We start from the raw sequence: 14,214 nt of genomic DNA, 5'->3' as shown, positions 1-14,214 counted from the left end.
ATCATTAAGAGGTAAACTTTTCCTCCCCATTTGTCAGCTAAAGTAGACATAAGTACAGGACATAATTTACTTGCCTCCAGCCAAGTGTCATATTTTTCCCCCTGGACTATTCCAACTATGAGAGAAAATTAAGTAGGCTATTTTTCTTTGATTTTAGGTACCTGCAATGTATCTAAAATGAAGTTAGTTCTGCCACATGTGAACATGTTAATGTGAACATTCTTTGCAGATCTTCATAGTCACTGAACCTGACACTACAAGGGCTGATTGGAGCAGATCCTGTCAGTTCTATACAGAGTCTAGAAGGGACTTGTACCCTGAAGCCTGAAACCCTACTCCCATATGCCAGAAACCTTGAGCCTATCCTGCCCTGCTCTGAGGCTACAGCTGGACCTTTGCCCCTCAGATCAGCACATCTCCCAAGAAGATAGTTCCCTTCAGAGCTGGATAGGCCCAAGAGGGTAGCAGTTCAGATTCATTACCAGGTGCAGGAAGGCCATTCATTGACCATATTATAACTCTTTAGAAAAACAGGAGATGAAAATGGGGCAAAAATAGAGTACTCAGCCTCCTTGAAAGCTGAAGTAATATTGTTTATGTAAAGCACTTTTAGATTACTTCATGCTCTCTGGAGTGAAATAGTGGTTTAGTCATCATTTTCAGAGGCAATGATGTACCTCCGGTTTGTTTTCTTCTTTACACAGTGGCATTGTAATAAAAGTAATCATACTTGGGCTAACTGGTTGATATCACTGTTATATGATAAAGTAGCTATTACACTGCATTACAAAATTGGGGTAAAAGACCCCATTTTCTACTATTTCCCTTCATTTCTGAAAATACAAATACCCTTTGATATGCTTTTATTCCCTGTCTCATATAACTGTTCACTATATATAGAAGAGAGATGGAAAGAAAAGATGAGAGAAGCAGGGGCTTCAGGCTTTTCTGGAAGGCAGAAGACCACAGAGAGAGGAGAGAGAGACCAGTTATTCCCTTGCCAGCTCCAGCAGCACTTTCTGCTCTGAATTTTCTTTGCCATTTCTATGATTTTTCCTTTCTTAAGTTTCTGGCAGCCTCATTCATTCCTTTCTGAAGGGTGGAAATCAATCTAGTGTTATGCCAGGGAAACTGAGGGCTATGCAAGAGCTGGGTGACACAGTGTTAAAGAGCAGAAGGTTTCTCCTGAGAAATGGTAAAAGAAAGAAAAACTATATTTTTCAAATACTAGATTTTATAGACTGTAGTAAAATAAAACTATTCATTACATTGTGGCTTGTCTGGGAGTTTCTAGGACAAAAGTCATCTCAAACAATTTTATTTTAATAGTTATTTATATCAACTCACTTTCACTCCCCTAACTGAAACCCTCACCTATCCTTATATTTTAGGCCAGACTGTGAACCATTATGAACTCCAATGTGAGTTATTCTTTGAAAGCCGTTTTAATAAATAGCAGAACAGTTATTTTACCTAATTCGGTAGCTTATACAGAGCAGTTTCAGCCTGTCAGTCATCCTGAGCTTTGATTTTTTTTTTATCTTTTAGTAGCTAGGAAAGTTTTACAATAAGATTCTGCCACTTGTAGGTAACTCTGGGTGCCTTTGGGCATGAAGAAGAAGTTATCTCTAATCCTTTGTCTCCAAGAGTGATTAAGAACATCATCTATTATAAGTGTAATACCCATGATGAGAGGGAAGCAGTCATCCAACAAGAACTGGTCATACATATTGGCTGGATCATCTCCAATAACCCTGAGTTATTCAGTGGCATGCTGAAAATACGAATTGGGTGAGTAAAGTACTTTCATTTGCATGTAGCAAGTTATTCAAGCTATTCTTTAACAGACTCAGGCTTTCCATGCGAAGCAACACTCAGGATATCTGATGAGTATTTAGGAAAGTACGCCTTGTCCCAAGCCACGGAGATAGGATTGGAATAATGCCAGTGGGCTGAAAGAATCTTCATGTTTATGTTAAACATTGTAAAGCTCTCTGGTAAAGTTGAACTCCAGGGATTTCTACATCTGCATTGTGTTAAAAAAAAAATCCTCAGCACAGTACTTATAAAAATACCTATAAATAAAACAAGAAAGCCTTTAGGAGAAAAATGATGTTCAGGAAAAGGTTTCAGGAGAACACGCATAGATAAAACTGTGGGCCTTTCAGGAATGTTTTGCATCCATTTTCTACCAAAATCTAGTGGTTAATTTTTAAAGTCGTAAGTTTGAAGAAATAACTGAAAGAAAGACTTTGGTGAGCTTGAATTGTCTTAATCAAGAGTGCTGTGAAGAGGCTGCAGTATGGCTCAGTGGTAGAATGCTTGTGGAGCATGTACACGTCTCTGGGATCAGTCCCCAGTTCTAAAAAAACAGTTGTGAGGAACTATGGCATAAAGGAAGTTAACCAGGCTCTGGCATTCAACAGAACTGAGTTCAGATTCTGACTGCCATTTATCATTCTTTGCCACTTTGGACAAATAGCTAAACCTTAATTTTACGTTTATACCAGCCTCCTTGTTTTATGTGAGAATGAAAGGAATGATGTATGTTTCAAAAAGCCTAGGCTACCTAATGAAGTATGTTACAAGTATCATGTAAATGCAGTCTAATTATGAAAAGTCACATAAGAGTCTGAGCCTATGGAATAGCATGCCAACTAAGGGGATATTCCTTAAAGTTGGAAAAGAACACATATTTCCATTTGTTGGATGCAGATACATGTTTATGTGAGTGGGAATATAGTTTGCTGACTGATTTGTCAGTATCATTATTCTTTCTATTCTGCTTAATCTTTGATTACTGATGTCTCATTATTCTTATGGTTGTATCTGTTTCTCTCTGCACTTATTGGGTTTTTATAACAGTTTAAAACTTTGGTTTTTGGCCAGCAGTGTAGCTCAGAGGCACGATGCCTACCTGACAAGGTCAAGGTCATGAATTCAATTTCTGGTACCAAAAAAAATCCTCTATTTTTGTCAATGTCACTTAATTGCTTTTGTTAGTATATTTTCCTTTGTGTCATTTGAGTAGGATAAGAAAGCCATGTGATTCATATTATCACCCAGCTTCAATAGTTCATGTACCCAGTCTTATTTCACCTAGACTGCCACCCACTATTTAACCTACCCAGTCCCTCTCTAGACCTGTTAAAAGCAAATTAACCTATTATCTAATCTGTGAATTTTTCAATGTTGTCTTTATTACTTTTTTGTTACTGGGACAAAATATTCGATACCCACAAGTTGAAGGAAGTGAGGTTCCTTCAACTTTATTTTGGCTCACAGTTTGTAGATGTTTCAGTCTGTGATCTGCATGGCAGAGGGGCATCATGAAGAAGAAATAGTTCATGGCACGGCCAGCAGGAAGCAGAGCCAGATCAGGGGGAGAGGAAAGATATGCAAACACCCTTCCAGGCCACACCCCCAGGAAGAAACCCTCTCCACCAGGTTTCACCTCCCAACCTTACACCTAGTTGTAAACCCACGATTGGACTATCCAAGGATGAGTGACACACACCTCATGATTCAGTCATCTCCTAAAAAGCCCTACCTATGATTGCATGAGGATTTGAAGGGACATCTAGATATGAAACTATAACAAGTGTGTAATCTCTTAAAAGATAAGAACTTCTTAAAAACTTTACTCTGATATGGTGAACATTACCATTACCAGTGTTGAAGATGTAGAACTAACTTTTGTCTAATATCGCTGCCTGATTTCTTTAACTGTCATTATTAACTTGATGTATTGTCTTCCATCTCTTTACAGTCAGTGTTGTAAAATTTGGTATGTATATGTACATATGCATATATGTGTATCTATATTCTGCACTCATGCTGTATTTATGTTTATGTCTTATATCAAATTAAAAATATATCATTTTAAATGCATAGGTAGCAATAATTCAATATATGTCATATTCTTTTTAATAGAAATATTTTTATAATGACATCATTTCTTTATTTTTTACATTTTATTTTGTTTTGTATTTATCATACTTTTTTGTTACTTTTTCCCTTTTTGCTTAATAATGGGTTGATTTCCCAGTCATTTCTTTTTTTTTTTTAAATCACTTGTGTGTGTGTGTGTGATACCGGGGATTGAACTCAGGACCCTGTGCTTGCCAGGCAGGCACTTATTCTACTGAGCTATCTCCCCAGCCCTTCCTTTTCATTTCTTAGTTTTAGTTTTATATTTTGTCTCAGCAGTTTTTCAGAAAGTATGAAGCACTTTCTGAAAAATACTCAGTTTTCCTTTAGTATTATATGTAAAAACTCATTACTTATTTTACAATATTGACATCCCTCAATAAATTTATGCTACATTAGTGTACAAGTACAAAAGAACATATCTTCCTGCAGTCTAATTTTTGGCACTGTTTTAAGTAATGAAGCACTGCAATTACCCACTGTTTATTAGGAAGACTGATTTTAAATACATTATAACTGTTATGGCTTGTATTTAGATATCTACCAAAGCCTTATACAGGCATAGGCGAGGCTTTTTCAGAAGTGACTGGATGTACAGTGAGTGACACTGGAATTGATTCATGGTACAATACTAGGATCAAGGGCACTAGGGTTAAGGAAGTGAGTGCTATGCACCCAAGCAGCCTGGGTAAGATACAAGGAATAGAAAGAGCTGTGGTGTCCCTTGTTATTTTGCTACCTTCTTTCTGCCATGAACTGTTCTCTGACAAGCCACCCTACCTTGGAGCAAGCCGATTATGAAGCCAAACCTTTACAAACTATGAGCTAAATAAACCTTTGGGTGTCAGGTATTTTGTCTCAGCAATGAAGAAAAAATAACTAAGACAGTAGTTCTAATACTAACATTTATAAATGCCCAAGATACATTTTTAAAATTATAAATGTATTACACTTTTTATCTTAAAAAACTCTAATTCTATGTATATATGTCTATAACATAATTTGAAAAATATGCCTCAATTTGTGTCAGTTGTTCTCTTTAAGAAATTTCTAAGTTATGTTTTTATTATTACATAAAAATTTTGCTTCAGTTTATTTTTTAAACTTTGCCTGATTTCAACTATAGTATATTTCAGATGAATTTCCCATTTTGTATCTCCTCACTTGCTTCGAAAATAAACCGTATCTCCATAGAACTTGCCCTTCATTTTTATCCTCCTAAGCTGTTCCTTTTTAAAGATTTAGAGGTATTCCATGTCAATCATAAGAGCTTTGAATCATATCCTGATTTGTTCAGTCTGTTTGCTCTAATGTTTTCAGTTCCCACCACTGACAACATGTGAGCCTATAGAAATGGGTCTTTTATGTAAATTGACTCTACATAGAAAGAAATAGGATATTCAGTATTCATGCAGGGTATAGTCTTTTGTCACAGACTCAAGCATTTCTGTTAGACTGAGAAGTGTAAGTTGTAATTCTTCCAAACAGTATTTGTAAGAAATATTCTAGTTGGAGAGCTATTCAAGTGATAGTCATCCATACAGAAGTTTAAACAAAGTTTTAAAGATAAACAGATTTCCAAGTTTTTATAATGCTGTCTTTTTAGTGTCTAATAATTTTACCTTTATTGTTTATTGGGCATTTTAGCTTACATTCTTTCACAAAATATTCCATATAATTTCCTTTTTTTGAATTCAAATCTACGTGCAGCTTCATTCTCTTCATGGGAATGTATGTTTAGCTTATTCTGAAAATAGTTTCCTTCCTGTTTTTCTATGCTTTTTTTTCAGCTCCATAAAAAGTACCATATACTTTAAACTTTGTCACACAAAATAAAAATGTCAATGTAGTGGCATGTGACTTAGTACTTAATGACAGTAGAAAAACAACTCATGAAGAAATTTGCTGTGAAATCTTAATTATTCTTTGTCTTATAGCTCACTGGAATAGTGAAATTCTATTGTATTAGTGGTGTCCCTGTACATTTGCAACCCTTTGCAGGCTCACAAGGAATAAGTAGCATCAGCTTTAATTGTTGTATAACAATAGGCATTAATTGTCTATTTGGTTGGTTTGGGAGCCACCCACGAGATTAGTAAAGTGTACTTCTGGGTGAGTTTGGGTTAGTCATGGAGGTGTAATCTTAGGTACTAGATCTGGTCATTAGCTTCTTTCTTTCTGGTACCATTTGCCTGCTCTGCCTTCCACCCATCATGATCAAAGCTTTTTTGCTCTGCCATGCCTTCCTATTATGATGTTTGTGCCTTGGAGCCAGCCAGCCATGAAGTAAAACCATACACCAACTCTTCCTCTAAATTGTATAAAAGGACTTTTCAAAAAATACGGTGTGTATTTAAATTTTTTTAAAGTACTAAAGTAAAATACACATTGCCATTACCTCCCCCCCAATCCTCCCTCTTGCCTTGAACACAGCCTATCACTCTTACTACATTCTGAAGCTGTTCTGAAACTCTTCTTTCATACCTATCTGTACAAATATATAGGTATATATATTTGTAATATATAATCAAATATACAATTAATGCAGCTACCAAGTGCCATCCAATGGAAACACAAGCTAGTAAAAACATTATGGTGTACCATCAACCACCTTCTTCACAGCATCTGTCACTGCAACTTCTTGATCTCCCTCAAAGTCAGTCATGAAAGGTAAACATCTTGAATCAGTTCAGGACTACAAAGCAGCCAATAAGAGGAATTAAAAATACTCATGAAAGAGGAAAATGGCAAGGGTTACGGAGTGAGTGTCCAAAATAATAAGTATTTTGAAGAGGATTGATGACAATGTGTCTTTTACTGCAATAACATTTTTTGTATAAGTGTTTATGCATTTTCTAATCTTGGAAACAACCAAGATGCCAGTCACCTGAGGAATGGATGAGAAAGATGTATTTTTATACAATGCAGTATTACTCAACTATAAAGAATGATAAACTCGAAGCCTTTATATTTAAGTGGATGCCACTTGAAGATATACTCAAAAGTGAAATAAACCACATATACATGTGTAAATATCATATACTTGCCCTAGTATAAGAACTCAATAGCAAAGGCAATCCTGGGCAATAAAGACAAGGCAGAAGGCATTACAATTCCTGACTTGAAATTATACTACAAGGCTACTGTGATAAAATGAGCATGGTACTGGCAACAAAATAGACCTGAGGAACAATGGAATACATTAGAAGATGCTGAAGCCCCTACGATCACACTCAGCCACCTTATCTTTGACAAAGGGGCCAAACATACACTGGAAGAAAGCCTCTCTAACAAATGATGCTGGAAAAACTGGCTCTCTACATGCCAAAAACTAAAACTTGACCCAGGTCTATCACCATGCACTAAGCTAAAGTTGAAATGGGTTAAAGATCTAAACGTTAAAGCAGAGACACTAAATCTCCTGGAAGAGAAAGTAGGAGGAACTCTTGAAGACATAGGGATAGGCAAAGACTTCATTAACAGAAATCAAATCGCACGGGAAACACTTGAAAGAATTAACAACTGGGACCTGCACTTACTGAGAAGTTTTTCACATCAAAAGAAATTACCAACAAAGTGAAAAGACAACCCACAAATTTGGAAAACATCTTTTCAAATAAGTACTCAGACAAAGGTCTGCTCTCTAGAATTTATAAAGAACTAAAACACACTAGGGCCCCAAAATTTAAAGACCCAATCCAAAAATGGGCATCTGAGATGAACACACACTTCTCAGAGGATGAAATTAAAAAAGCAAATAAATATATGAAAAAATGCTTCACATCACTAGCCATCCACGAAATGCAAATTAAAACAACATTGAGATATCATCTCACCCCAGAAATACATTTGCATAGGTCTTGCTTTATCTTGGTCTTAACCATCCAGCAAAAAGTATAAAAATGAAGTATGTGAAGTAAAGCCATGTTGTTATGTGGAGGTGTAGGGGACTCAGGTCAACAACTTCTGACATTGCCAGTCAAGCAGAAGACCCAATAGTATTGTGGACTACTGGACTATTTTGGAATATTTTGCTGAGTTCACACACTTATAATATTTAAATTATGGAACTAAACATAAAAAGGGGATACAGATGAATGACCATTTTGTATCTGTGTATGCGAAATGGTTAGGATAGATATATAGCTACATTCTCTTAATTCAAGGAATAGAGGGATTTGTTGTAATAGTGTTTGTAAATAGGATATCATATCTGTATCTTGTACAACAAATAACCACTAGGAACACAGTATGCAATGTGTTAATTATTGAAACTGTCCTACCAATTTGATTTGAAACTGTCTCATTGCTATTTATTTCTCAATAAAATTATGGAAAAAAAATCATAGCTTATATGTCAGGTATTTGGTCCCACTGAAAAAAGTGGACCAGTGTAGCTCAGAGATTTTTATTTGGAAGGGAAGCTAATATTTTTGATCAGGAGTAATTTATTTAACAAATTTACTTGTACTAAGCATTAAAGACTAGATCTTACATTATTTCTTGTCTGTATCACAGCCTAGCCCTTTGGAGATGCTCTATAAGTATTTGGTAATTTAATATAGGATACAAGCAGAGTTGAGTGGTTTGCTTTGTTAGAACATTTGGGAAAAAAACAAGATAGCATGTCTCTCTGTTCATTAGGGAGAGAAATAAAGGATTGTTTCAGCTTCAATCATACACTTGGTTTATGCCACATGACATTGGAATTAAGTGTGAATGAAGTTTCAAGTCATATCTTTCAGAAAATTACCAAATTAAAGAAATTCTTGTTAATATGAAAGTCTAGTCATGCACAGAGTCTGTATCAGGCTGTAGCACTTTTTGTGTTTATTTATTTATTAATAAAATGGTGCAGTTAGTTACATAAGAGTATAATACAGATTGTCTTACATTGAAAAAGGAGCCTCTCTAAGCACTGTTCTTTGTAGAGATCTAAGGGTACAAAGTATGACTAATGCATGTTTTGTGTACTCCAAAGATCTCTGTAGTAAGCTGCCACCCTCTCTTGCTCCACTATTATAACTACAAATACCATTTGTTGAACATGTGTTATACTAGGCAAGATCTTAAAAATTCTTTACATATACCTATGTTGTCTGATTTAATCACTGAAACTTGGAGGTAGACACTACAACCCTCTTGTTATAGTAAAATAATCACCTGTCATAGTCAAACAGAAAGTAAAGGAACTAGGTTTATACCCATGTATGTGACATGTGTGTGTATATATATATATATATATATATATATGTCACTTTCTTAAGGAAAAATGGATTTAATGTTTGTTACTGAAATCTTATGATCTTTAAGATAAACTTGAGTCATTTGTAGGAAAATGGATGTAACTTAGACTGTAATGTTACATGAAATGAATCAGATGCATAAATTAAATATAACATGGTTTCTCTTATATGAGGAAATTATAAGTAAAGAACAAAATGAAAGATGATAAGTAAAGGTATACATCTTTCTCAAGTGGGAAGAAATTTAAAATTGTGGGAGGAAGAAAAGGAGGATGAAAACAAAACTTTTGATGTGCTATGTACATGTACCAACTCCATACAGGGGATGCAGACATTGTGTACTAAAAATATATACTAATAAAAAATAGAAACTATTTTAAAGATTGATAATTAATTAATTAAAATCTATAGACTTGATGGTCTTAGTGTACTTAAATACATTTTAACCTACAGAAAACTATAGCTTAGCAACACAGTACTCTGAAGAGAAGCTCTTGTTTACCCTGGTGCTCACGTGGCTACTAGGAGCTGCAGCTCACTGTCACTACACAAAATCATAACCAGTTATTAGACCACATATCGTTAACCCAGGAAAATGTCAAAATTCAGAATTTCAAGCATGGTTTTTACTAACTCCCTGTCACTTTCATGTCATGATGAAGTCAAAACTGTAAGTCAAACCATTGAAAACTGGGAACTGTCTGAGATTATAAAATAACAACCCAAACAAATGAGATTTTTGAGCCTTTATATTTATTATGAGACCAAGAGAAAAGAATGATTTGGGACTGAGTCTAAGATAAACCTGTGTACTATAAGAGATATATTAACATGCTATAAAATATTAAGTGGTTACAGAGCAAGGTTTTCACTTCTTTGTAGTATTGTAGAAAAACTGCCAAATGGATAGTTTCATATTACACACACACACACACACACACACACACACACACACACTTGTAAATATAAATCTTCTTGCTTGTTGCTTGATCAAAACTGGTTTACAAGACAAAGTATAAGAACAGTTTAACATGGTGTTGCATATTTATATTCCCAGCACTTGGGAGGCTGAGGCAGGAGGACCTTTACAAGTTCCAGTCCAAGACCAGCCTGGGCTAAAAGGAAGATCAAGGCCAGCCTGAACTATGTAGTGAGACTCTCCCTGTCCAAAAAAAAAAAAAAAAAGGGAGTGGGGGGTGATAAAAGCTCAGTAGGTTAAATTGTCTGCTTAGGCAGATGCAAGGACCAGGGTTTGATCCCCAGCACCACATACTGTGCTGACCCTGTCCCTGGGGCCCACTGAGATGGCAATTGAGACTTGGTGTGGTGGTGCATGCCTGTAATTCAAGCACATGGGAGGCTGAAAACAGGACAATCACTATGAGTCTGATCTGTATAGTGAGACCCTGTACATAAAAAAGATTAACAGTTAAAATTATTTATTATTGCCATTTTTTAAAGTCAATATTTACAATAGAAGTAATACTTTTCTGGGAACTAAGCCTTTCTTTAAAAAAATCAAGGGTGGATATCTACATTTCAGGTTGATAACTCATCCCAAACTGTACATTAATAAGCACATAATGAGCCTAAGGGCTGTTTAGTGGGGTCAACAAAGAGAAAGATAATGGGATAAGTACAAGAGTAGACAGTTGCCACTTAGCTCCTCTAAGGAAAATCTTCCCAAGACCCATAAAGCAAGACCATCCCAAGATACTGAATTTAGCTCTCTGGATTCCACTATGAATATTACAAGTAGAAGGATTTGAGTTTAATTCCTATTTCTGTCATTAGCTTACCTATCATGAGCAAATAAGTTATCCTTCATTGTTCTCACATTAAGAGATCTAATGTTTACTGAGAGCCCATTTTCTGGATCCTTGGGATAGCCTTTAAAATTCTGATAAAAACCCTCTGAGATAAGCTTAGGGACCAGTTATTTGAAATTGGCAAACTTAACTAGCTCATCTAAGATCATAAATCAAGAACAAGGATTTGAAACTAGTGTGAATGCCTAGAGTTCTTGGTACCCAAACTGTCTTCCGGTTCTCCAGTCCATTGGGCTATGGTGAGTCTGGATAAGTAATGTAAAAATATTTTGCTCAATTTAAAAATCAACATTATCACTGTGACATTTGATAGTTCTTCAAAAACTACAAAGGGAAGACCTCAAAGAACAGGCTCTTTGGAGGGAATTATTTTTATGCACTATAAATCTCAAGAATCCATAGGAGAGACCTCTCTGTTCTCCTGAAACATAATCAATCTCTTTGTCTCTCTGTCTCTCTCTCTCTCTGTTCCTTTCTCTCTTGTTCTTCCTCTTTCTCCCTCCTTCCCTCTTTCCTTGTCTCTCTTACTTGTCCTCTGGCCTTAGATTTACAAAGGCTCCTGGGTTCACACAAGCGACACTCACTATTGAAACTATTGAAACTCTGGAGCAGGTGTCCCTTTGAACTATAAATGATTCTCTATTTAGAGAACAGCAGAGTGATTTCAAAGCATTTTGTATAGTAGTTTAGAAACATAGTCTTACCTCTCCATTATCTGGGAGGTCCTCATAAAATACGTGGAAAACTTTGAAATCCCCTTATGAATATGTACATAACGCTTTTTTAACACATCAACAGAAAGGTTTTAGAACGTTTCTACTCCAGAGTCATCCAGATGACTTCAGAGAATGGCAGTTATCCTGAAGCTTGTGATAGTACTATATGAAGAAGAAAATGACATTATTTTCTCTGTGTATTTTTGATCTTCAGCCTAATGCTCTCCCAGAGAACTGTTTCAGCAAGATTTTATTGTACTTTTCCTTAATAATTCTTTTCTAAGATCTCTATTTCTTTAAGTGAATGGCCTCCTTGTATATTGGTTTGTCAGCATCAGCAAATATGTGTGTTTCGTTAGCAAAATTTACCTTAAGGTAGCCCTTGGAAGATTTTTAGTTGTTTAAAATTTGGTGGGCAAATTATTCATTCATAATTCAATAAGTTATTCAGTTACAGTCTTTACATGTCAATTTTTTGTAAATTATTAAATGCATAGCTGTTTCTAAGTGCTTTGTGTCTTGTCATTATGGCATGATTAAAAGAAAAGGTCAGCAGGGTATTTACAGAATACATTCCTTATTTCTTTTTAGTGCAGTAAGGCATCTTAGTTGCATTTTTATCCTTTTTAATATTAATTATCATTAAGTAGTTTGGTTGTTGGGTCAAATTTGATACAGGATTCTTGAAATGTCAACACTCATTAGGTTGAATGAGCATTAAGAAATAAAAATATTAGTCTTAGTCACAGTACATCTTACCCAGAATTCTGTATTATATGTAGTCTTATCTCTGGCTTAAACTTCTTGAGACATTTATTTTTAAAAAATCATTCATTTATATCACTGCCTCAGTTGCTTTTAAGACTAAGAGCACTTTTTCTTTTTCCAAGGTTAATGCTGTCAATGTAATTTCTCCAACTTTATTGCTATCAGACTCTCCTGTGAACAAAATTAACCTGCTCACAGGAATGGTATTCTAGTCTGATAATGATTTGATTTGCTGTCTCTTTATTGATTTGTGCACTAGCTTTCATGTTGAAATAGATCAAGTTCCTGATGGGCCTATTACTGTAAAGACCTCCAATCAGCTGCTTTCTGCAGCAGTCTGTCAGTCAGGCTTTGGTGGGAGATAACCCCTGAGGATATATGTTATCAGGACTTTTTCATCTCTGCTTTTCCTACTACTAAGACATTCTGTTAGCAATTATGATCAAGCCATATCTTGTCCCCTGATACCCAAAATGGCATGTGTGGATCATGCATTCAGTGCTTATGGAAGGCTATTGGTGTCAAACACGTGCACTATAATGTTGCTTGTACCATTAAGAAAAAGCAATTAGACCTCCAGGTTCATTAGCATGACTCTGACACTCTTTTCAGAAGTCTTTGATATTTGATGTGAAATAAGAAAGCGAGATGGGAACATCCTCCTCCCTCTATTCAGTTATTATTACATCTAGGTTGTTCTCCAGTGCCCAAGCTGGAAGCTTAGTTTGCCTCATATGATTATAGTGCTCTCCATGTTAATGTGAATGAGGCAGTTTCTCATCTCCTGTTATATGATGTATTAGTAATCATCTTGGGTGCCATCATGGAATATCTTCAATAAGATGACGTAAACAACAGGATTATATTTTTCATAGTCTAAAACTGGAAAATCAAGGTTAGGGTGCCAGTTACTTTGATTTCTGGGGAGAGCTGTCTTCTTCATAGACATGTGTGTGGACAAGGTAAAGAGAACGTTCTCTTGGTATATCTTCTTCAAAGCAGTCTAGTCCCAGAGCAGTGGCGTCCACAAGACCTCTCCTATACCTAATTACTTTTCAAAGGCCCTGATTTTTAACACCATCACACTGGGGCAAGCGTTCCACATAGGAATGGTGGGCAGTTAAGGACAGTTCCATTTATAACATAAAGCCAAGTAAAATGCTTACATAGAAAGGCATTCATTAACAACAAACAGTAAATCCTTCCTACTATCTTGGAATAATACTAAAATGATTATTTTTTCTTCTTGTCAAGGATCATTCTTTTTTTTTTTTTAAGGATCATTCTTTAGTGCCATTCTTTATGGCATTTTCTTTTCAGAAAATGTCAGCTATCTGCTTTTCTAGTAGTATATGATTTCCATGCACTTTATTGTATATTTTACTTCTTGACTGAGACATGTTGGAAAGAAAAAAGCTCATATGTACAACAGTAACTGTACAAGGGAGTTCTTCAGATGGTGAGCTTATTCCCAGGAATGTACAGGAATACTAGTCCAGATTGTTCTCAGTATTCCTAGGGATCCATTGGCGTCAACTCAAATTGAGATGTGTATGTTGATTTGGTTAGTCATGTGTATCCACCACTTTCTCCTTTGCTTATTGACAAATACAGCATGTTTCTGTTTCTTTAGACAGAACAAATGTATGTATAAAGGTCTGGTCCAGAGATAACCTTTGTTCTGTTGACCTTTTCATTTCTTTCTGTTTTTTCTTTAATTCCCCA

At 35.6% G+C, this 14,214-nt stretch overlaps 1 protein-coding gene across 5 annotated transcripts in view; it reads left to right on the top strand.

The window, feature by feature from the left end:
• Phkb (phosphorylase kinase regulatory subunit beta) overlaps window positions 1-14,214 on the top strand; it is a 268,116-nt gene that overhangs the window by 234,535 nt on the left and 19,367 nt on the right. For all 5 annotated transcript variants that reach the window (XM_023712979.1, XM_004629191.2, XM_023712977.1 and 2 more), the window contains one exon: window positions 1,589-1,791. In XM_023712979.1, the coding sequence (XP_023568747.1) occupies window positions 1,589-1,791 (203 nt within the window). The remainder of the gene's footprint in view (window positions 1-1,588; window positions 1,792-14,214) is intronic.

Source organism: Octodon degus, unplaced genomic scaffold (assembly GCF_000260255.1).
Source record: "Octodon degus isolate 3935 unplaced genomic scaffold, OctDeg1.0 scaffold00028, whole genome shotgun sequence".
NCBI classification, from domain to species: domain Eukaryota; kingdom Metazoa; phylum Chordata; class Mammalia; order Rodentia; family Octodontidae; genus Octodon; species Octodon degus.
The sequence above is the reverse complement of the archived record's forward strand: the minus strand, read 5'-3'. Positions and strand labels throughout refer to the sequence as shown.